General features: G+C 45.1%; 5 protein-coding genes across 8 annotated transcripts; 4 read left to right on the plus strand and 1 right to left on the minus strand.

Moving 5' to 3' along the window:
- Positions 1-406: 406 nt before the first annotated feature.
- Positions 407-4,283, plus strand: LOC114784291 (WD repeat domain phosphoinositide-interacting protein 1-like). Of its 2 annotated transcripts, none has more exons than XM_028969571.1 (12): positions 407-729; positions 1,182-1,264; positions 1,388-1,557; positions 1,691-1,787; positions 1,867-1,964; positions 2,090-2,182; positions 2,270-2,340; positions 2,419-2,526; positions 2,629-2,793; positions 3,223-3,330; positions 3,418-3,539; positions 3,620-4,283. In XM_028969571.1, the coding sequence occupies exons 1-12, from the start codon at positions 656-658 to the stop codon at positions 3,739-3,741; spliced, it is 1,311 nt and encodes a 436-aa protein (XP_028825404.1). In that variant the 5' UTR covers positions 407-655; the 3' UTR covers positions 3,742-4,283. The 2 variants fall into 2 exon arrangements, with proteins under 2 accessions (XP_028825404.1, XP_028825405.1); XM_028969572.1 differs by lacking the exon at positions 407-729 and adding an exon at positions 828-887.
- Positions 4,284-5,153: 870 nt separating this feature from the next.
- LOC114784277 (elongin-B-like) lies at positions 5,154-7,973 on the minus strand. 2 transcript variants are annotated; one of them, XM_028969547.1, is made up of 4 exons: positions 7,920-7,973; positions 6,212-6,346; positions 6,033-6,141; positions 5,154-5,951 (listed from the first exon to the last, which is right to left on the minus strand). In XM_028969547.1, exons 1-4 carry the CDS (start codon positions 7,920-7,922, stop codon positions 5,839-5,841), a joined length of 360 nt encoding a protein of 119 aa, XP_028825380.1. In that variant the 5' UTR covers positions 7,923-7,973; the 3' UTR covers positions 5,154-5,838. The 2 variants fall into 2 exon arrangements, with proteins under 2 accessions (XP_028825380.1, XP_028825381.1); XM_028969548.1 differs by having other exon boundaries at positions 7,850-7,969.
- A 314-nt stretch (positions 7,974-8,287) lies between these two features.
- On the plus strand, positions 8,288-13,484 carry pkmyt1 (protein kinase, membrane associated tyrosine/threonine 1). 2 transcript variants are annotated; one of them, XM_028967814.1, is made up of 8 exons: positions 8,288-8,512; positions 8,682-9,147; positions 9,221-9,458; positions 9,866-10,136; positions 11,002-11,108; positions 11,246-11,418; positions 11,972-12,189; positions 12,626-13,484. In XM_028967814.1, exons 2-8 carry the CDS (start codon positions 8,779-8,781, stop codon positions 13,077-13,079), a joined length of 1,830 nt encoding a protein of 609 aa, XP_028823647.1. In that variant the 5' UTR covers positions 8,288-8,512; positions 8,682-8,778; the 3' UTR covers positions 13,080-13,484. The 2 variants fall into 2 exon arrangements, with proteins under 2 accessions (XP_028823647.1, XP_028823655.1); XM_028967822.1 differs by having other exon boundaries at positions 8,288-9,147.
- Positions 13,485-13,610: 126 nt separating this feature from the next.
- LOC114781125 (zinc finger protein 2 homolog) lies at positions 13,611-15,685 on the plus strand. The gene is made up of 2 exons (XM_028967834.1): positions 13,611-13,971; positions 14,437-15,685. The coding sequence occupies exons 1-2, from the start codon at positions 13,782-13,784 to the stop codon at positions 15,441-15,443; spliced, it is 1,197 nt and encodes a 398-aa protein (XP_028823667.1). The 5' UTR covers positions 13,611-13,781; the 3' UTR covers positions 15,444-15,685.
- An 854-nt stretch (positions 15,686-16,539) lies between these two features.
- Positions 16,540-18,295, plus strand: rpl19 (ribosomal protein L19). Its single transcript, XM_028968122.1, has 6 exons — positions 16,540-16,590; positions 17,235-17,341; positions 17,447-17,569; positions 17,673-17,793; positions 17,873-17,983; positions 18,117-18,295. Exons 1-6 carry the CDS (start codon positions 16,586-16,588, stop codon positions 18,238-18,240), a joined length of 591 nt encoding a protein of 196 aa, XP_028823955.1. The 5' UTR covers positions 16,540-16,585; the 3' UTR covers positions 18,241-18,295.
- The last annotated feature ends 5,400 nt before the right edge of the window (positions 18,296-23,695 follow it).

Below are 23,695 nucleotides of genomic sequence, written 5' to 3' on the forward strand. Positions count from 1 at the left end.
TGATGTATTTGATATATTTGACTCTATTCTACTTCCTCGGATATGTCCCCACGCTACGATTATATTTAATGGACCACACCGCGAGTCGGGACGAGCAGCCAATTGCAGCGCGCCGTTCTTCCCAGAATTGGGCCGGAACCAATAAGGGAGCAGCGGGTTCGACCCCAGCGTTTTACAGGACAACAGGGGCGCGTTCAGGACACGCGGCTGCGTCGCGCCATTCGCACGTCGCAGTCAAGACACACTCGCGCCCGAATTCAAACAGTTCGCTACACACATACGTGCGGATGATCTTTTATTTATTTTATTTTTTTTGTGAGACGAAATGTGGCATGTACACAGCTTATGGTCTTTGTTGGAAATGGAAACCCCTGCGCTCTTAAACACGCCCCCTGGTCCGCCTGACGTAACCGCGTCCGCCAGCTGCTGTTTTCTTGACACCCTGGCGCAGTTTCTGTCAACACAAACTTCTAGTTTGTTTTTTTTTAGGTCCCTGAGACTTTGCTAATATTTCCACGTAATGGACATAGTCTAGTGTGGGGACGTTGTCGGCGAAAATATCGCACGTTTTCCTGGACGTCCAGCGCGCAGCTGGTGCGAAACCGGAGAAAGTAACGCGCCGAGGAAGGAGGGGGGGGGGGGTCCCCACCATAAAATGTCCCGGCGGCCGTCCGACGGGTCTCCGGGGACACGGAGACTCTTGTGCGCCTCTTTCAACCAGGACACCACGTAAGCGCGCTCCCGCACTGTTTACACCACGCTGTCGTTATGTACTTAACAAAAAGTGGAGACCTGAACCCAATCCAGATGGTTTGGGGTGAGCTGGACCCCAACACGTGCTAAACACCTCTGGGAACTCCTTCAAGACTGTTGGAAAAGCATTTCAGGTGACGACCTTTTGAAGCTCATCGAGAGAATACCAAGAGTGTGTAAAGCAGTAATCAGAGCAAAGAAACTAGAATATAAAACATGTTTCCAGTTATTTCACCTTTTTTTGTTAAGTACATAACTCCACATGTGTTCATTCATAGTTTTGATGCCTTCAGTGAGAATCTACCAATGTAAATGGTCATGAAAATAAAGAAAACATATTGAATGAGAAGGTGTGTCCAAACTTTTGGCCTGTACTGTAAGTTATGAGCAAGATGAATTCACGTGATAACTTTATATTTCTAACACAGTTCTCTGGCCGTGGGATCCAAAGATGGCTATAAACTCTTTTCCTTGTCATCTGTGGACACGCTGGATTGCATTCATCACGGCAGTAAGTTGGTTGCTGGTTAAAGTGGTGTATAAATGAGCATGTCCTAGAGTGGCATTATTTCGAGAGAGAGAGAGAGAGAGAGAGAGAGATATATATATATATATATTGTCCTCAACATTACAGATGATATGTCGGATGTGTATATCGTCGAGAGGCTCTTCTCCAGCAGCCTGGTGGTAGTGGTGAGCCGGACCATGCCACAGCGCATGAACATCTACCACTTCAAAAAGGGCACGGAGATCTGCAACTACTGCTACTCCAGCAACATCCTTGCAGTGCGTCTCAACCGGCAGGTCAGCTACAGCATTCCGCTTAACCCAGAGACTGTCCCTGCAACTACTGATTGCAAGGCGCTCAGGATAAGGCGTTTTTTTTTTTTTTTTGATAATCATACTGCTGATCCATCGGCCCTTGGTAACTTTACAGAGGCTGGTCGTCTGTCTGGAGGAGTCTCTCTACATCCACAACATCAAAGACATGAAACTCCTCAAATCCCTACTCAGCACGCCAACAAACCACAAAGGTAGCGCGCGTTGACAGGAGGCCGCTGCAAACACCGCTTCTCTCTGAGATTGTCTGAATGTGTCTACCTTCCGTCTCAGGTCTGTGTGCGTTATCCATCAACCATTCCAACTCCTACCTGGCCTACCCAGGAAGCAGCAGCATGGGTGACATCATTGTCTATGACACTAACAGCCTGGTGAGAGTAGCTTCAGTTTCCATGTTGTTTAAATATAAAATTCTACTGTTTTATCTATACTGTGTGTGTGTGTGTGTGTGTGTGTGTGTGTGTGTGTGTGTGTGTGTATATTCTCTCAAATGCAGAGCCATGTGGTCGAAATCTCTGCCCATGACAGCCCTCTGGCAGCGCTTTCCTTCAACACGTCAGGCACCATGCTGACCAGCGCCTCTGAGAAAGTTGGTGCCTGGTGAAATATTAGCATATGTCACATTTGCCGCCTTTTCATTACAGCTGCTGTTATTACCTTTCCGGTGTCTACACAGGGCACCGTCATCAGAGTGTTCACTGTTCCCGACGGCCTCAGGCTATTTGAGTTCCGTAGAGGAATGAAGCGGTCAGTCCATGTGCACAACATAGACACAGATGCAGAAACATGCTCCGCCATCACTCACAGAGCCCCTTCTCGTCACAGGTACGTCAGCATCAGCTCTCTGTCCTTCAGCGCGGACGGCCAGTACCTGTGTGCCTCCAGTAATACAGAAACCGTGCACGTTTTTAAACTGGAGAATCACAGTCCCAGGTATGACAAGCGCAGGAAAATGGCCAATCGGAAAAGTAAACTGAATCCTATCTTGCCTTGCACCCTGACATAAAGCACTTATATAAAGGATTGTGTTTGCAGTGTAGGCGAGGAGTCTCCGACATGGTCTTCCTATGTGGGTAAAGTGTTCTCAGCAGCCAGCACCTACCTGCCCACACCAGTGTCGGATATGATGCACCAGGACCGGGCTTTTGCAACCGTGCACCTCAACATGTTCGGCCTGAAGAACATGTGCGCTCTGGCCATGTGCGTGTTGTGTGTTACTCCACTCGACAGTGTGGGCTTTGTAATCCTGAACAAAGTTGACAGCCATATTCTTTATTTCATGGAGGATTCATATTAATAATAATTAATGTAGTAATTATTTATAATTAGTCTCAAAAGTGTGAAATTTGCATGGTAATGGAAGCAGAAGATAAGAAAACGATACCAACAGTACAACTATATGAGAAATCTGAATATGAATGATTGTATTAGAAGATGTACATGAGTATATATAAACTTAGATAAATAAAAATATGTATGTCTATGGGTACGGAGTGAATATATACAGATATTGCACATAAGAAAACACTGGTTTATTGGATGGGTGTGTTAGTCTATGTATGTGTGTTAACTGTTGCAAAGCTGAACCCTAATTATATATTATATATGTGTAATATGTCATGTTTCCAGAATCCAGAAGCTTCTGCGTCTTCTGATTGCCTCCTCTGATGGCCACCTTTACATCTACAACGTGGATCCTCAGGAAGGAGAGGAGTGCGTGTTGGTAAAGAAACACAGGTAGCCACATTATTATCTATTTTCAGTAAATCTAGAAATTCAGTGAATTAACTGATTTCCGCGTTCCCATCGTTTCCACAACACTAGGCTGCTTGAAATGGATGAGAAGAAACCATTGTTGGCAAAGGAGTCTATCGAGGGGCAATCGTACGCTGCAACGGTCGCCGCGACGGCCTGCACAGGACCCCCAACTGGTACAGCACTCACAGGTAGGTCGTGGGTGTCAAATTTGACCGTTTTTTAACTGGGTGTCTAGATCTTGTGAAAGTGGCAACGTCTTTTGTTCAAGGTTATTCGGAGGACGGAGGAGCGAGGAAGGGCGAAGTCATCCCGGAGCATGAGCTGGCTGCCGGACCTGTCAGTCTGGACGATGAGCAGGAGTTCCCTCCCATGACCTCTCGGTACAACTAGCGCACTTCCGAAGAACTCAAGTCGGTCATGTCCCTGGGTTCCTTCACGAAGGGAAGATGGCAGCTTCTCAAACCAGTTGAGCCGACCGCGTGAAGCGATCACTGTGTAATAACTAAGCGCTACTGAAATATCACGTTCCCTCTGAACAAACTGTGCTCAACCATGGCTCTGTATCGATTACGGCATTGTGCTGGGCAGAATCGTTTTTTTAGGGTGAGCAAGGTTTATAAGGTTTGCATTTCAAGAGCAGCGAGAAGCTACACATAGCAGTAGCCACCATGCTTCGAGGGAGTTGTATTTTATGAATGCAATAGCATTTTATTAAGCTTCTTGCTTGCTAGTCATCACTAATTCACTCGAGCTGGGAGGAAGTTCACGTTCAAGTTCACTAGTTTTCAGCAATGTGCGAGATGCAATAATGTCTGAACCACTATATTATTTGAGTAATATCTGATTGCTGATGTCATCTGATGTTTGAGAGGTGTAGGTCCAAGTGTCCAAGGACCAAACTAAATATAATCAACATCTGATGTCCTTGCCTACCCGTTTCACCTGCATTCAACTCATTTCACCTGCATTTATATATACATCTTTATTTATATATATATAAAAAATTATGTATATACACACACACACAGTTCAGGTCAAAAGTCTGGACACACCTTGTCATTCAATGCGTTTTCTTTATTTTCATGACCATTTACGTTGGTAGATTCTCACTGAAGGCATCAAAACTATGAATGAACACATGTGGAGTTATGTACTTAACAAAAAAGGTGAAATAACTGAAAATGTTTTATATTGTAGTTTCTTCAAAATAGCCGCCCTTTGCTCTGATTACTGCTTTGCACGCTCTTGGCATTTCTCTCGATGAGCTTCAAGAGGTCATCACCTGAGATGGTTCTCCAACATTACATTAACATTTACAGCATTTATCAGACGCCCTTATCCAGAGCGACTTACAATCAGTAGTTACAGGGACAGTCTCCCTGGAGCAACTTAGGGTTAAGTGTCTTGCTCAGGGACACAATGGTAGTAAGTAGGATTCGAACCCGGGTCTTCTGGTTCATAGGCGAGTGTGTTACCCCCTAGGCTACTACCACCCAACAGTCTTGAAGGAGTTCCCAGAGGTGTTTAGCACTTGTTGGCCCCTTTGCCTTCACTCTGGGGTCCAGCTCACCCCAAACCATCTGGATTGGGTTCAGGTCTCCACTTTTTATTAAGTGCTTAACTCCATGTGTTCATTCATAATTTTGATGCCTTCAGTGAGAATCTACCAATGTAAATGGTCATGAAAATAAAGAAAATACATTGAATGAGAAGGTGTGTCCAAACGTCTCTGGTCTGGAATCCCAAAATTCCTGGGTACATCTTCCTTTTCAGTGATGGAAAAACAACTACACGAAGCAGCCTTCAAAAACCAGAATTGGCTTTATTAATATCTTGCCTATGTTAATCTGGCATTTATTTTTTCAGCACTCAACACAGGAACACATACATTAAAAATCAGAACACTGCATTTGGGGGCAAAAACCCCTAAAGATTTCATGTTTAATCCTCAATTATTAAAATATTTTGTTCAGGCCAAAATCTGATAACATAAATTAAATAATGAACCATGGATGAAACAAAGGGAGGTGAAACAAATGAATAAACAGAGAAAAGTCGAACAAACAGTGTGAAAACATCAGAGCTTTACACGTCAAAAGGCTGCCGGGGTTTTACGGTGGATTGCGTTCCAGTTCGGACCGGGTTATGGTGTAGTTCTAACATGCGCTGCTGCGTCTCCCTCTCAACGCCCCACTCATGCACTCTTCCCCCTTTTCCCACCTGAAATCCATATAAAAACAACAAGAACTGGATTCGTCTTTACAGTTAACCACGCTCCCATGTCAGGGCTTTTCCGTCGTCGTGTCATTCTCACTGGATTTGCTTCAAAGCAGCTCAGCTGTAGCGAGGGTGACATGGAAATGCAGAATTTGGTTTTAACCCCACCCCCTCCCACCCCACTTTTAGTCAGCCCCTTTAAAGTATAGTCCGTTGAGACCCCCCCCTTTTCTGTATGGTACACGTGTTCTCCATCCCGCTACGTCCGCCTCACTGCACCGACTGCTCATTAGCTGTGCTGCTGGAATCCTGAGGCTTCATCACGTCCGGGAGCTCAGGGGGGGTGGAGAACGGCTCTATGTGCAGAGGCTCAAACACGTCATCTGGGGACAGAGAGCAAGACCGGATGGAAAAAATAAAATAAAAGGAACCACGCTGCCATCACCATATGCAGAAGCACGCACCAGTGAGGCGAAAAGCCAGTCCAACTGTAGCCGGGGCCTGTGGTCGGGCGGTCTGGTTGGTAAAGCCACAGTCGCCCAGAGTCTTACTGTCATCCAGGACCTGCTCATCCTGAAGAGACAGAACATGTAGTCAGCATCGCTCAAGGTATTTTTAGTATTCCGCTCATCTGCACATCTACCTTAAAGAGCCTCTGGTCTTCAGGGGATTTCTTCAGAATCCCTTCCACAATGCGCTTCAGCTCATAGACAGTGGTGGACTCTTTGGCATCAGTAAAGATGGTTGCCTTGTGACGCCGGATCATTAAAAATACATCCTTTGGGGGGGGAAGGGGAAATAAGTCAATGAATAAATAAAAATGAACATTTTCTGCTCTACACAATAAACAGTAATAACATGAATTACAATATTATAATTGCAAGAAAAAAAGGGAAAGAAAGGACATTGTATCTTGATTTTGATGGGGTGGATTTTTGTAAAAATTGCTCATATGAGCAATTAAAGAGGCAATAATACAACAACGTACAGTTCTCTAGCAAAAAAATATGAGTAATCTGCTGGAACAGAAAAAAATGATAAAGGACTAATGGTTTGTCAAGAGCTTTTGGTATTGTCAAAGATATCAATACGATACACAGGTCACGATACGATTATATCACAATATATTGTGATACTGTACATAATGAGATATTCTACAGTTCACTGAAAATGTAAAAACAGAGCTGAAATACAAGATGCAGTGATCATTGTCATGTTTTGTGATTCCCCTCTGCCTAAAATCCAATAGGCATCCAGTTGTACAGCGCCATCTACAGGAGTGGAGGTTGTAGTCACAAGCTGATTCTCACCTAAATTTGTATACAAAAATATTGATATTTGATGTCCCTGTATATTACCACGCAAAATACTACGATATATCGATATTTTCTAACACCCCCCAGGAAAGTGTGTCAGCCACCGATATTTGTGATCTTTCCACAAAGAATACAGAGGATCAAGGAAAGAAGAGAATCGTTGGAGAGGGGCAGCGCCTGAACAAAACTTCATGAAGACATTCAAGGTCTCACATCTCTCAAAAATGAATTATTTTACTTTACAGATATCCTAGAGGTTGATGTTCTGTGTATCTGTGAACCGGAGGCTAGAAATTTGAACAAAAAAAAACATGAATGAAATAGAATGAAACTAGAATATAGTCTAGTACTAGTCTACATAAAAGCTAAAAAATTTTAGTTGTTAAATGAGACATTGCAGGGGTGGTCCATATAGGTATGAACTTCGCTGCGAAGCGAATCTTACGCGATTCAAGCAATGTGTGTTTAAATATTAGTCATGAAACTTTCACATCCTTTAAATTACACTTCCAGCCGTCTTAAATCCTCTCACGGGTTTCTAACGTTTTTCTTGGCACAGAATGGTTCTCAATGGGCGGCGTGTCGCTTATTTAAAAAAAAAAGTTAATTGTAATTATTTCTACTGATTTCTCGGAGAACTCCCAACAGAGCAGCTGCCCTGGTAACGCTACCCCAAAATGTGGCCAGATTAGCAACACTCGAGGCCTTGTTCGTGAGAAACACACACAGTAATTCAAGTAAAAACACGCCTCGGCGGACACCGCGCATAAACCGTAAAGCTGGATGGTTTGCGAACTTTATGTAGATCCCTGCAAACTAATATAACGAAACAACACATCGAGTAAACAATCGAACAGTGGCGGTGAAATAGCCGCTAGCTGACGAGCGAATTTTGCTAATCGTAGCGTTAAATCGACTGCCTGGAAAAATGGTTACAATGGTGATAAAACGACGGAAGGCCGCACCGCTAAGAAAACGGGAGGATGGAAGAACGAGGCAAATGTCGCGGTATTGAAGCGTTTCTTGATCGCTCACCATGTCTTGTCTGAACAGCAGTTCGCTCCGCCGCACTCCCACAATGCACTGCGATGAGGGGAAAAAAAATAGGGGCGTGGCAAAACAAGCCGCAGAAGTGCGTCATCGCCTCTTTCCCACCGTGTTAAGGTTGCCAGGTCAAGTAGAGACCCAACAAAATTAACTGCACTTTAAGTACTGCCACGGGCGTAAATTATTCTCTTTGTCAGAAATTCTGTTGGGAACCAATTAATACGTTGCTGATTTAACGCTAGAGTTGACATGAAGTAACATTTGCTGAACTAGCCCATTTATACTAGGCGTTTTGGTTTGTACAGAGTTGGCTTAATGACGAATACCTGGCAACGTTGCCTGCTTCCACCCTTGTGTTTTGGCGCGAGGCTGGAAACTTGACGAGCCTTTACGAGCGAAGTAAAACGCGAGTAGCAGAAGGGAAAACGGACGCGGGTCTTTCTCAAGACCGGACAGGATCTGCAATTCCGGCTCTGGGGCTCAGGTCGCGTCGCCTTCGGCTAGATACGACGTGGCTTGCCCGCTAACCACAGCGGTCCTCGACCCAGTCTGGCGAGGGGGAGTTTCGCCGTTTAATGACCGTGAGCAGCCGTTTTCGATAACGTCCAGTTTCGAACCTTAAAATAAATACGGGCATTAATTAATTTCTGTCCATTATTTAATTGTTGACTGCGATTGGGAAAAGTCAATAATTGTTATTTTAAATATTTCGTAATGCGTTTCGTTTTTGCCCTGTGTTTTGCTTGACAGACCTAGTTTCGCCTCGTCCGCTGAACCGCCCCTCCCCCGATGACGTCACAACACGTCATTTTCGTTTCGACGTGTTAAGCATTGTTCGGTTGCGCCCATGTCACTTTCGGTGGAAAGCAAAGTGTCCTCGCCCCTTCCCCTCCCTGCCCACTTCTCCCAGGCCCAGCAATCCTTCTCAGTGAAGAAGAGGCGCACCCCGTTCTCCTCCTCCTCCTCCTTCTCCTCCTCCTCGCCTTCTGTCCTGTGCCACACTCTGCCACCCCGACCTCTGTCTAAAGGATGCCAGCCATACAGCCGGGTGTTTCCCCAGTGTGCTCTGTCCCCCTGGACCCCTCTCTCCCGCTCCCTTACTGAAAACCCACCACCAGCTTCCATCTACAGCCCCCACCGGCGACAGTCCTTCTTCAACCAGTGCTTCACCAACCTCGGGCTCCTGGGACAGGGCTCGTTCGGGAAGGTTTACAAGGTAAGGCTCCTGCCTCGGCAGGTTTCTGCACAGTCGGTAGTAACTGTTGCTCAGCGCCGTCGTGGTTCGACAGATGCGGAGCCTCGTCGACGGGCGGCTGTATGCCGTGAAGCGGTCCCTGCAGCGCTTCCGCAGTACCGGCGAGCGGACCCGCTGCGTGCTCGAGGCCCAGAACCACGAGCGCCTGAGGCCCCACCCACACGTGCTGGGCTTCGTGGCGGCGTGGGAGGAGGGCGGGCACCTCTACATCCAGACGGAGTTGTGCTGTACCAGCTTACTGCTCCATGCAGAAGGGCAGCAACAGAACACAGGTACAGGTCTAATGTGGCCTAGCCGGTAAGGAAGCGCACTTGTGACAGAGAGGTAACAAGTGCCAAGGTGCCACTGAGGTGCTGAGTTTAAAGAAGAGGATACATTTCATTGTGAAAGTGAAGTGATTGTGTCAATTGTCGAAATGTGTCCTCTGCTTTTAACCAGTCACCCTTGGTGAGCAGTGGGCAGCCATGACAGGCACCCGGAGAGCAGTGTGTGTGAGTGTGTGTGTGTGTTGGGGGGGGGTTGGGTGCAGCTCAGGATTCAATCTGGCAACTTTCTGATTACGGGGCCGCTTCCTTACCCGCTGTATCACTTTTACTTTGGTTATGTCTTCATAACAGCATTTTATTTTTAATGGTGTCTTGTGAAAGCACTTTTGCACATAACAACTTTTACATTGCAGATGAGACGTCCGCCTGGGGATACCTGTGTGACCTGCTCTTTGCTCTGAAGCACCTGCACTCCAGTGGCTTTGCCCACATGGACCTGAAACCCGCCAACGTCTTTGTGACGAGCTCGGGGCGCCTGAAGCTGGGGGACTTCGGCCTGCTTCTAGAGCTGCCCAGGGCTCGAACGATAGATGGGCGATGGGAGGACGTACAGGAGGGCGACCCGAGGTACATGGCGCCCGAAATTCTGAGGGGGGAGTATGGACTGGCAGCTGATGTCTTCAGGTGAGCATCCCTTAACACCTTTTTTTTTTTTTTTTTTTTTTTTTTACACGTCATTGTCATCATCATAAGCAGCTTTAAGAGATGATTGTTAATACGATTGAAGGAAAAGCAGCAACAATAGCTCAATGTAGGAACTATTTCAGGACTGTTTGAAACCATTCCTGTTGACATGAGGAGGAGAGCGGCCTATACATTTACATTTATGGCATTTATCAGACGCTCTTATCCAGAGCGACGTACAATCAGTAGTCACAGGGACAGTCCCCCCCCCCTGGAGCAACTTAGGTTAAGTGTCTTGCTCAGGGACACAATGGTAGTAAGTGGGATTTGAACCCGGGTCCTCTGGTTCATAGGCAAGTGTGTTACCCACTAGGCTAATACCACCCAATGCCTATAGGAAGTTGTCGGCATTTTTCCAGAAAAAAATATAATGAACCCACTGGTTCTTCAGAGTCTTGCATGACGGAACTAAAAAAAAAATACATTTGTGCTCATTTTTACATCCAATCACCTAGCAACTGTAATGCCACAAGTTAATTTTTTTTTTTTAGGGGAGGGAGTGGGAAATTCTCTGTATGACAAATGGGAGGTAATCTTTACCCTTATGACGACATAAGGGGAGAAATTGCAGATCCAACCGTCTGAGCTGCCGCTCTCTGAACAGTGAAGTAGAATGAACAAAGCACTCTTTACACCTATCGCCATTTCTAGCCACTGCAGGACCATAGACAGGCTAGGGGAACTCGTATTGGATCTTAAATAATCTCACAAAGTTACATTTCCATAACTGGGGACCGAAAGTGTGAAATGCTGCAATAACAGTGGTCTGAAGATCCTAAAACAGGAATTCTCTTTTTGTCTTTAGCCTCGGAGTGTCCATCTTGGAGTTGGCCTGTAACCTGGAGGTGCCCAAAGGAGGAGAGGGCTGGCAACAGCTCAGGCAGGGAGAGCTCCCCTTGGAGTTCACCAGCGGTACTTTCATAACCACAGCTCCATAAAGTGATCATTTTTAAGATCCTGTGCAATGCAAAAGAAATATAAAAAATAAAGTGGGAGTGACCGTTAGCCCCTGTGTTTCAGACTAAATGTGTTGAATGTGTCTGTGTCAGCCCTGTCCCCAGATCTGCAGAAAGTGTTGCGGTTGATGCTGGCCTCTGAGCCCAAGAACAGGCCCACCGTGGATGAGCTGCTGGCCCTGCCCTCAGTCCAGAAGCAGTGCTGGAGACGGTGGGTGACCCTGTTGCTGCGCGAGAGCCTGCAGGCTGTGCTGTCCTGCACACAGGTATGGTCAAGAAAACGTGTTCGAATTCTATTTACATTTACAACATTTATCAGACGCCCTTACAGTTAAGTGTCTTGCTCAGGGACACAATGGTAGTAAGTGGGGGTTTAACTCTTCTACCCACTAGGCTACTACCACTTGTACAGTTCCTAAGTTCAGGGTTCCTACACTCAGGCCTTAAAGTTCTGGAAAAGTTATTGAAATCTGATTGACTCATGAATGTAGAACATGAAGTACATCGTTTATATTTATATTTACGGCATTTGTCAGAGGCCCTTATCCAGAGCGACTTACAATCAGTAGGGACACAATGGTAGTAAGTGGGATTAGAACCTGGGTCTTCTGGTTCATAGGCGAGTGTGTTACCCACTAGGCAACTACCACCCCTTACAGTACATGTAAGTCTGCACGAGAAATGTTATAAACTACAATGTTTAAAAATTCAGAGAACATGTGGTCATGAAAATTTGCCTTGAAAGTAATTGAAAATAACTTTTTCTCAAAAAAAAAAAAAAATGTAAGAACCCTGAAATTCTCTTTTCGTCTTCTGTAGTCAGTGATGACGCTGGGCTGGAGTCTGCTGTCGTACCTCAACCTGCCACTGGTTCCTTCGCCACCCGCGCCTGTGCCCTGTACCCCACCCAAGGACAGCTGGGAGGGGGTGGTAAGCCTACCCCCGACCCCCCTCTGGGACTCCAGCAACCCTGAGGAAGACCTGGTGTTTTTGCCTTCAGCCCACATGGAACAGAATTCTCCCGGCTTTACCTACAGGTACAAGCCTCATACTGCACCTAAAATGTGCTTATTTGAGAACAATGCTTATTGTTTTGTCAGAGTTAGTACATCAGGGTGATTTACAACACATGACATGCTTCTGTCACCATGCATCATTAAATCACAGCTTCTAGTGGCACAAAAGGTAGCTGCAGTCCTCTGAAATGTTTGATAATACTTGATATTTGACTGTGGATCCTTCATAACATAAGTGTATTTTCTACATTCCTTACCACAGTTTGAAAGCCATTAATAACCTTTTAGAGCCATGTAGGCGAATGGTTGAAATGGTTACTTCTGAAATATAGTCTGAAACCCTAGGGGCGTAGTGCGGGTGTCTCGGAATTTCTCTAAACCCTCAATCTGTTTTTTTTTAATTATAGAAAAGAATAATTCTGTTTTTTAAATAACCCATTCTCAAATCTCCTGTCAGAATCCAGTCTAGGTTGTCCATGGGCAGCACCTCTACACCTCTGCCAAAGTCTTGCACACATCCTCAGTCTGGCACCCCAAAATACCCCCTCACAAACAGTCCCCCACGCACCCCCTCCACAATACACTCCTTCCGGACTGCACAAACCCTCACCAGCTCCCCAGGCCCCGGCTCCACACACGGACGTTCCAGGTTGGCCAGCCGCTCCCTAGTCCAGCCTGGTCCACATGGCCCATCTTCCACGCAGTCCCACTGCGAGGGTTCCGATGGGTCCGACCCCCTCCCTAAACTCAGCTTTGAGAGGAAGAACCTGCTGAGCCTGTTTGAGGAGAGCGAGATCGAGGAGAGTGAACCTTCTCGCCATCCAGACTCAACATACAAAACCTTTTTCAAACCAAAACCTGCTTCATCTGTCAAGTCAGGGGTCACACTGTGTGTAGACAATCTATTATGATTTATGGGGTTCAAGGTTGTGGTTCTCAAGCATGCATGAAATGTGTATTTTTGGTTTTGTGAGATATAGGTTTTGTTTGTCCATCCTCTGTGTTTTCAGATTCAAAAATGTCAGTCACTTGTTTTCAGTTGTAAAAAGGCCTCAGACCCCTGAATTTCTGCATTTTCCCTCTCACTTTCAGGCCAGAGGGTATGAAATGAAACACTACTGTGTGTTCAAAGTTAAATGGTACACATTTGTTATGATCAGAGAATGTTTAAGTCATTATTTATTTTAAGATTTAAAATGTGTCCAGTGCCTTTTCAGGTCTGTCTGTACTGGGAATAGCAGGTGAGCGAACATGATTGTATTGTTGAAGATTCTTATATTTATCCAACATGCAATAAAACGGGTCTATCTAATGAGCTGTAGTGCTGTTCTGTCATTTATTTGTCTTTACACCATCTACTAATATCCATCTGGTCTCCATCCGCCAGGTGGCGCTGTGACCAACAGCAGCAGTTGCATCCACTTCCGCGTAAACGCCGCAGAGCGTTTATTTACGCGAGACTCGATGTAATATTCCCCGTCAAAAGTTCCCCGTCAGTTTTTGTTCTACAATCCGTGGTATTTGAAAGAAAACATAAACATATATAACATGTGACTTTAATTAAATATACGGATAAATTGTAGAAAATCCACCCTCGGCGCGGCAGGAGCATCATGTCCAAAGCGGAGCGCCTGAACGCCCGGGTGGCGAAGCTACTTACGGTGGCGGTGCAGGAGGTGCTGGAGGTGGTGCGGGAGACCGTGGCGGAGTACCAGGAGAAGACCGCCCGGACCCTGCGGGAGAATGAGCGGCTGCGCAGGAGGGTGCAGGAGCTGCAGAGCAGGCAGGCCCGAGAGGCTCCGGGTGAGAGCGTGTTATCGAAGAAACGATCCATGGCACCCATCCGTCGTGGACTACTAAATAACAGTTATTAGGGGTGTTGGAAAATATATCGCGATATTGTACGTGTTAATGTTCTATTGATAACAGGAACATCAAATATCGATGTTTCTCTATACAAATTTAGTCCACCTGGTGGCGCAATTCAGCGTTTTCTTTAGATGGGGTCATCTACTCCTGTAGATGGCGCTGTACCGTTGGGTATTTTGAATTACGGCTTTGCATTTCAGGCAGAATGAATTGGCAAAACACTTCGGCACGGTTTTTACGTTTTCAGTGGACTGTACAATATCGCAATATGTACAGTAATAATAATGATAATAGGAGAACAACACAATTAAAATATTTTATTTCACATAACTGTAATAAGGCTAATGCACAGATGTAATAGTACTCTGAGTGGTAATAATGATTATTGCCTAACTTTAGGACCTGAGCTGCCTGACGGAGACGTCACTACAGGAAAAACGTGGCCCAACCATTGCCATTCAGTGCAGAAACGCGACGCGGCTCTGGCCCAAGTCACAGAGCATCACGCGTTTGTGGAGTGTGTAGCGTCGACAAAGACGTGTGATAAACCAGCCTCTGAACAGCTTAATCAGGGCTCTGGGACTTCAGAGGCAGGCTTTAAAAACACGAGACCCACTGATGGCCTGAAGAACAAATGTTTTCAGATGCAGATGAGGAGAGATGAAAACCATCAGCACAGTCTCCCGGATCGTAAAGTTCCAGAACATAGCTGCAGCACCCACAACACGGGGCCGTCACTGTTGCAAACTAACCATTTGTGCAACAGCGTTGATGTAGACCCTTCTGCGTACTGCCTAAGCACCTCCAACACACTTTCTGCAGAAATATCCCCCCATCTGACAGCTGATGAAATCAAAAAAGAATTAGACACCCACGAATATCTGACAGACCCCGTTGAGCCTTACCCAGGAGGATTCAGTATGATCAGAGACAATCTGGACGTTTTGCAAGAGGCACAGGCTTTAACCTCTGGGGGACTGGTGCATTTTCCTCCCAGTCAAAGTGACGGAGGTTTCTCCTATGAGAACAGAATTCGAGCAGCCATGGGTTCCAGAGACCGGGAGGATCAGATCAGCGGAGTTTTATGTAGAAAAGCACCAGTTGGGGTTGGAGGACTCCGATTCCTTCAGAGACGCCACACCGAGCAGAAACGCTACTGCTGCGGCTTGTGCGGCAGGAGCTTCAGCCACGCTGGGGACTTTAAGAAGCACAAACGGGTGCACACGGGGGAGAAGCCGTACTGCTGTGTGGTGTGCGGCAAGCGCTTCAGTCAGTCAGGCTACCTGAAGATCCATCAGAGGTACCACACTGGAGAGAGGCCGTACTCCTGCAGCCAGTGCGGCAAACGCTTCAGCCACTCCAGCAACTTAAAGAAACACCAACAAACTCACCTAAGCCATGTTTAGTGTGCTGTTGGGTGATTCATTAAAAATCATATTCTACTGGTGCAGTGCATTTTTAAAGAATAAAACTGTTTAAAATATGCATACACATTCACATAATAATAATAACAACAATAATGTGTCTTTCCCACTCACTTTTTATGTGCTTTTTGTGTGCTTTAGCTTTGTTTATTTATGCATTAGTAATTGCATAGGTCTGTTTTTACTAATTTTTACAATAAACATACAGTTTTTGTCATTTTTCATTACAGTGCATCCTTTTTAGTGTTTGTGGCACACACTTTAGCCTTTATTGAAAGAAATGTTGGAAGGAAACACCTTCTGGAAGAGAGATCCAGAAGGTCTTCCCTTCAACCACTGTTAGACTTGACCCCACATATATAGTCTGACAAATACATACATACAGTACAGTATAGAGCAGTATGTGTGTATCCACTCTGTACATAAATGCATTCTGTCTGTACGTACAGATTTTTTATATAAGTTTACATATACACATACGTTTATATTTTTAATACCCATATATATTTATATAGTCAGTTTTTATTCTATTATTGTTGCTGCACTTGTGTTATACTGTCCACTTTCTGCCATTACTAAGCAAATTTCCCACTTTCCTCCCTAATAAAGCAGTGTTATCTCGTCTTAATGAAAAAGAAGCATTTTGCGGTTGGTGCCCCCATCCCACTTCCTTTATAAAATGTTAAGATTAATGCTTAAATAAGATGATACAATGTGAAACTATGGATATGATTTTAATAACCTATTTAATTTATTTCTGTTGTTAAACAAACAATCAAGGCACTGCTTTGGAAAACTTCAGTTGTTTTTTACGTACTACATTTCCCACAATGCAACTGCACACGTCGCCCATTGTTAGACTAAACCATTATTGTTGCTTGGAGAGGTCTTGTAGACCTTTTTTACACTTCTATTAAGTTCGAAATACATCCAGTATATATTATAAATGTACAACATAGAATAGATATATATATATATATTCAAATAATTTGCTAATTTTCACAAAGATGACACGATTTTATGAATCTCGTGTGGTTTGGCGCTAACGTGGGGTGGCGAAACCCTTATAATGGTACAGCTCCGCTAGCACCGATCTCGTTCTTTTCTCTCTGAGATCCGCAGCCATGAGGTAGGAGTTAAGGGCCGGCTCTCGGCTAAAATCTCAAATATATGACCAATGTTGGTATCAGGCGCAGTCACAACCTTCGCGAGTTTATATCTAAACTCGTAAGAATGCGTAAACTGTTGAAGTGTGGCGCGAACCTGGCCGGAAAAACGTGTATTCGTTAAAGAAGAGCTTGTCGACATGTGCAGGCCACGGCGCTGTTTCACCCGAGTTCCGGCGCAATATGCGCTCCAGGCCCCACGTACTTCAATATTCCCTTTTTAGCGCATGTTTAATGCTTTTACAATCAAATATACTAAGGCCGCACAGTACGTGTTAACAGGTACAGCTATTCTTAACATTGCGTGATTTCTGATTATTTTAGTTACGTTTTTTTTTTTTGGTAGGCCTGCTTTGGTAAAACATTAGCGCAGTAATACGGCGTGTTATTAAAGTCGCGTTTCGAGTTAAGGGGTTTATTCGAACGCTTTTGTGAATATTTTGCGCTGACAGCCCTGCTGCTTATTAATATCCTTTTTTTTTTAACGTCGCCGCGGCCACGAGTTGTGCGCAGGCGCGCCACGGCGCATATCGCGTAACGCCAACAGCGAGTGCCGGTGCTGCCGTGGGTATCCCCGACTAATTTTTCCTCGTTTTCCTGCGTTCAGCATGCTCAGGCTCCAAAAGCGTTTGGCGTCCAGCGTCTTACGCTGCGGCAAGAAAAAGGTGTGGCTTGACCCGAACGAGACCAACGAGATCGCAAACGCCAACTCCCGTAAGTGTCTTCTCCTTTGTTTATGTCCGTGTGGAGCTGAAAAAAGGAGGGAGATCTGTCAAGTCCTGGTTTTGTTTGGTTGACTTGTTGATCTGTGACTCTCAGGCCAGCAGATCCGTAAGCTGGTGAAGGATGGTCTGATCATCAAGAAGCCCGTCACCGTGCACTCTCGTGCCCGGTGCCGCAAAAACACACTGGCAAGGCGCAAGGGTCGTCACATGGGTGTTGGTAAGTTCGGAGTGTTTTTTTTATATTTATTTATTTATTTTTTTAATGTTAAATGTTCAGAGGTAGTGTGAAGACATCATGTTCTGATATTGTCTCACCACAGGTAAGAGAAAGGGTACAGCCAATGCCCGTATGCCGGAGAAGCTGTGTTGGATGCGTCGCATGAGGATCCTGCGGCGTCTGCTGCGTCGCTACAGGGAGTCCAAGAAGATCGACAGGCACATGTAAGCTCGTTTTCCATTGACTGTGACGATAGCGCAAAAAAATATAAAGTTACATCAATCTAAAATTCCCTCATGACAGGTACCACAGCCTTTATCTGAGGGCTAAGGGTAACGTTTTCAAGAACAAGCGCATCCTTATGGAACACATCCACAAGCTGAAGGCTGATAAGGCTCGCAAGAAGCTCTTGGCGTAAGTTGTGAAAATGTGACCTTCAGTTGCAGATACTAGTACTTTTGGTCTTCTGCAGCTAAAACTTATGATGTACGGCTTCGTTTGAATGGCTGCGACCTTGCTGACCTTCCTTCTCCCGGTCTCTCCGCAGTGACCAGGCCGAGGCTCGCCGCACCAAGACCAGGGAAGCCCGCAAACGCAGAGAAGAGCGTCTGCAGGCCAAGAAAGAGGAAATCATTAAGACCCTCTCCAAAGAGGAGGAGACCAAGAAATAAGCCTTTATCCCAACAGACCCTGTGTTCAGTTCTAATAAAACATAAAATCTAATGAGCGGCTGTCTAGTGTTGTCCTTACCAGAGCAGTCCATTTTGGCCTTCTGACCACCTAAATGTTGGTTTTAATAATCTTTTAATCAATTTAATATATCTTCCTATATATAATTTTAATATAATATAGTTTGTACAAATATACATGCTTAGGGTTTTGTTATGATTTCATTCCTATAGCAAAAAGAGGTTCTATTAGAATGTTTAAGATTTGCATTTTAATATTTTTATTTATTTTGTTTTTGTAGCTGAGTGCTAATTATCTATTTAATGAAATAGTTTTAGTCATACAGGTAATATATTTGCTGTCTTCTTTCTCCCATTCCCTTTTTTATTTTTTATATATATATTAGCCAAGACTGTATATAACTAACCTAGATTAATGTGTAGTCTTAAATTAAAGAAAATAAATAGTCATAGTAGAATCTCGGGAAGCAGTGCGATGTGTTTGTAGCATAAATGCTAAATTTGGAGTTGAGCTAATGCTAACGTTTAGCCTGTCCGGGGACAATTCAACGCAATTCATACAAAAAAGACCGCAGCAGTCTTTATTATGTGAGTATTTACACCGCTGTGGTTTACCCATAAGAAACCTTCATTGCGCAACGTTTTCAGTATAATATTCTCTAGTGGCAAAAGGATATAAATGAATTCATAATTTTTTCCATTTAATACATGGCCTTGTGACTAGTTTCGGTGTAGAAACAGGACACATCTAGTTTCCAAAATAAGCTGTAAAATATTGATCACTATGTATACTATCATCCATGTGTCATTGAAAATGTAATTTACACCCACACTGTCGCACCTCGGAATAAACACGCTCTGCAAATTCTCTACATTTCAGAGGCCTTTTTGTCAACTTTTAAATGTGACACCAGGTGGCGCTCTTTTAAAGCCTCTAACTCTTGACTACTTCCTACAGATGAGAAAACATGCAGAGTCTGCTGCTCTAGCTTAGGAGCAGGTGGGATGCACTAGTTTCTAACGTTTCTGCCCTTCTGTCTCGCCATGAATGGTAATATGTCACCTGAATCGGGTACAAGGCTTTGCACCCGGTGACTGACACCCATCACAACCTTCGGAAGTAGCACCATCCTACCTCACAGCCCTTATTACACCTCGCGCTGCACCTCGTATTCTCCGAGCCTCCAGTACTGCTCGCCTGGTCCCTCCATCTCTGAAGGTATGAGGACACTCATCTAGACTCTTCTCCGTCTTGGCCCCTCGGTGGTGGAATGAACTTCCCCTCGAGGTCAGAACAGCTCAGTCACTGAGCACCTTCAAACGACAGCTCAAGACCTTCCTCTTTAAAGAATATTTAGATTAACTTGTAACTTTCTTATTGTCGAACTTGTGTACAGAATCTACAACAGAGTGAATAAAAAGACTTTATTCATAGTTGGGGGTCCTAGTGAACCAGAATTGATCACTTCATTGATGGTAACATGGAAGCACGTAGTAAGTCGCTCTGGATAAGTAAATGTAAATGTCAAAGTGGATGGCAGTGAGAGCTCTGGACCACGGGAGTCTCCGCACCTAATCACACAGGGTCACTACACGGGAAAACGGTTAATTGAACATGACTGAGTGGGCGGAAGTCATGGTTATTTCCCATCATGCCTTGGACACCTGGATTACTTGTCATGGGCGAATTTACGTTTCATCTGTGGGCAGACGTGTCTCCTCTCACGGGGTCGTGGGTTCGCTGATGTTACTGTGTGTGTGTGTGTGCAAGAAGAGTGTGTATTTAAAGCAAGTACAATAAGGCTGGTGTCTGGGGCACAGAGATAACGCTCTGGCCGACCTCTACCACAGGGGCCATATCTCTGTCCTCCTCAAACAAGAGCCGCCGCCCGCTGTCTGGCCGGTGGACGGCGGGCACAGCACTGAGGACATATAATAGCGCTTCCTGTCTCTCTATCACATTATGTCTCACCGAGTTCTCAGGGGGAATCTTAGCTTGCCTTGGCAAATGGCATGATTTCACCCGGAAGTAGGCAGAGGTCGAGTGAAGTTTACCCCGTCTGTGGAACGCTTATCCTGTGGCTGCGGGCTCACCGTGGAACGTCTTCACTGACACAAACGCCACTTAAGCTGTTGCAAAAAAATATTTGATAGCTAAAAAAGCCATTACTGTGTCAGTACTGTGCCACTGCCTCATGAAATTACTAAAATCTTTTTCACCATGTTCTCTATAATTTATATTTTCTTTGACTAATTTGTCCTTAATGTGACCCTAACGCTCTGAATCCAGGCTTTCAAATCACAGATAGTTGCCGTTAGATCATTTATAGGAAATATTTGTCCTTCCCATAACAGTAAATTTACTAAACTCCATTCAGGAGAAATATGAGCTTTCGAAGTGACTTCTCCTCTGAAGTCATGGCAGATGGGTGCTGGCCGGGATTTCATGGTGGGCTGATTTGTTTGCACTCTGTGCTCCCGAGGCCGGCGTGGATGCGAGAGCGATGCGGTAAAACACCCCAGGGAGCTGTCATTCCGCCTCCAACACGCAGCCTTGTAGCTGTCCGCATCAGGGCGCAGAGAGCGTAAATACCACAAGTGGTGACATTTTGATTACACGGTTTGACAAAAGTGAGGACCCCAGGGACATTTTTCAGGAGGTCTGTTTTGGTACAAATCTTTATCGTCTGGATATAAATATTTTTCAATGGACATAACGTATCAGTCAGCTCAGCATCCACGTGTAACCCGCTATAGATCCAAGCATTTGATGTTCGAAACGTGTGTACATTCTAGGCGTGTGTCTTTACGGTCCCTCGGGCGGGATGGATCGATTGGTCTCATGGACGGGTGAGTGGACATGTCCATGCTAACTGTCAGCTACGGTCTGTTACTGCAGGCTGGCTGGAGAACCGAGGCACTGTGACCACTCATGGACTTTCCGCAGAGTGATAAGACGCGATGTTGGTTCTGTATGGAAAAGCCGTACAGGTGGGGATGGCTTAACGTATGCCCCCCGCCACCGTCGCCATGTTTGTTGTTGTCGCTGCCCTCTCGTGTACTGTTTAACACGAATGCTTGGAATGAACGTCCATATTTAATTGTAATTTAGTCGTTTGCTAGCGTTTGAGGTTTTGTTGGGTGAGACACCACCTCTGCTCCAACGCGAGGTTACATATCTTGATCGTATCTGTTAGATTGGGGTTCACAGGTTCACCCTCAGGACATGTTGATGGCCAAGTTTATTGATGTCTGTACTATTATACTACCGTACAGCAATGAATTGACCTGGGGTCACCATGGGTGTGACGTGGGGGATGTTCTCAGGTGAAAAAGGAGTCTTCAGTTCAGTACTTAATAAATGAATTCGATTTCCTGGAGTTGAAGCTAATCTGCGCTAATTGGATTGGATGCAGTTGAAAGGAAGACAAGGAATTGTGGCTTATGACAGAACTAGGTGTGTGTGTGTGTGTGTGTGTGTGTGTGTGTGTGAGTTTACACTTTGGGGATAGACTCTGGGGTCGTGTAAAGCCATAGGGTTTATGTGGGCCTTTAATTCTTCAATACACTTTGGCATGCACCTTTAATCCCCGAAGAGGAGAAGGAAGCAGACGGAGGACAGTCTCTCATCCTTCCATCTGCCCCTGTCAGTCCCTGCACACCTCTGATCGCTCCATCTCTCCTCTTCATCCAGCCTCATTGCTCTCCTCTCAGCAATCTTTATCGTCTCTTGCCGAGCACACACAGCGTGCGCATGTGTGTGTGTGTGTGTGTGTGTTTTACACACCGAGGTCTCCAGAATGAAAGAGACAAGCGAGGAAGCAGCGGCGAGGGAGATGACTGGGAGATAATTTCCTCCCCTCTTTCTTATCAAGATCAGAGATGGGATTAGCGGAGCTCAGTCACGGCTCAGGAATCAGATGAAGCGGGTTAACCGTCAGATCTCACAGTGGATACACACCTTCCTCCCCACCACCAGCCAAAAAAAAAAACAATCAGGCTTATTAACATATAACACCGGCAGCAGGACCAAGCAAAAGCGGAGAGCCTTCTGAGAGCTTTCACGCTGGCTGCTTTTCAGGAGGTCATGACCCAAGTCACATACTGAAGCCTCAGACAAATTATACTTACATGACATTTACACTGGGGTGGGAAGTAGCCTCGTTTTTTACAATTACTTGGAAAATATTAATGCTGTGAATTTTTTGGGCCATTCATATTTGCCAAGTAATGATAAAATATGAGGCTATGGATGATAATAAATTAAGAGCCGTTTTGGGAGCCAAAAGAGCCAAACTTCCCATCACTAATATACATTTATGACATTTAGAGTGTCTTCTCTTATCCAAATCGCCTTACAATCAGTAGTTACTGGCACAGTCCCCCTGGAGACACTCAGGGTTAAGTGTCTTGCTCAGGGACACAATGGTAATAAGTGGGGTTTGAACCTGGGACTTCGTGGGCTTCTGGTTCATTGGCGACTGTTTTACACAGTAGGATACTACGAAACTGCAAGCAAGTGAGATCCATGTTCTAAAAAAAAAACACAATTCTTCATTTCATTCTTCTTCAAAAGCTGAAACAATAATTATGATGTTTAGGGTGGTGGTGCAAGTTAAGATTTTTGTGTCCTGCTTGCTTCAGGTCTTTTTCATCCTAGCCATGAGATACTTTGCTCTGCATTTTGGCATGTCCACATGTACATAGGACTGGTTTATTGTTGACAACTGGGCCAGACCAGGTTATTGGTCATTATGACTCATGGATAATCTAGCTTCTCATTAGCTGGTGTTCAATAACTCATAGGTTTGCGTAGGGCAACCATCAGGGTCTGGATCAGCCTGAAGGACCGATCCATTTAACCTCCATTGCCACATTCTGATGGAAACAGACGGGAAGGTTGACCGTAAGGTAATCGGAAGGTTGCCAGTTCAAGGTGCCACTGAGCAAAGTACCGTCCCCACATTCTGTACCCCGGGTGCCTGTCATGGGTTAAATGCAGAGGACACCTTTGCCTTTTTCATTAAAAATTGTAAATCCTGAGGTCTGGTAAATAGATACTGACAGGAAGCTGTGATTGAACCTCTTAATTAAATAATGAAAAAGTTTATTTTATATTATATAGAGAAGCCCCTGTTCCCACTGTCTGAATTTTTTTTTCCTTTTTCACTTTTCACTCTCCTCCCAAAATGCTTTTCCAGTGTCCTCACTGACTTTCTCAGGCAAGGCAAACAAAACTTCAGGTCTGCATTACCATACCCTCCCTCCGTCTCCCGCATTCTGCCGGCCTGCTATCGCTCCCTCACGCTATTACTCTGTGTAAAAATAACTCCCGCTGACTGAATCACTGTTGTGCCGGGGTTTGCAAACACACTGGCTGCCCTACTAATAAAGAGAGGCAGGGGTGTGTTAGTATTCCGGCAAAGGTGGTGTTGGG

Source organism: Denticeps clupeoides, chromosome 2 (assembly GCF_900700375.1).
Source record: "Denticeps clupeoides chromosome 2, fDenClu1.1, whole genome shotgun sequence".
In the NCBI taxonomy this organism is placed as follows: Eukaryota; Metazoa; Chordata; class Actinopteri; order Clupeiformes; family Denticipitidae; genus Denticeps; species Denticeps clupeoides.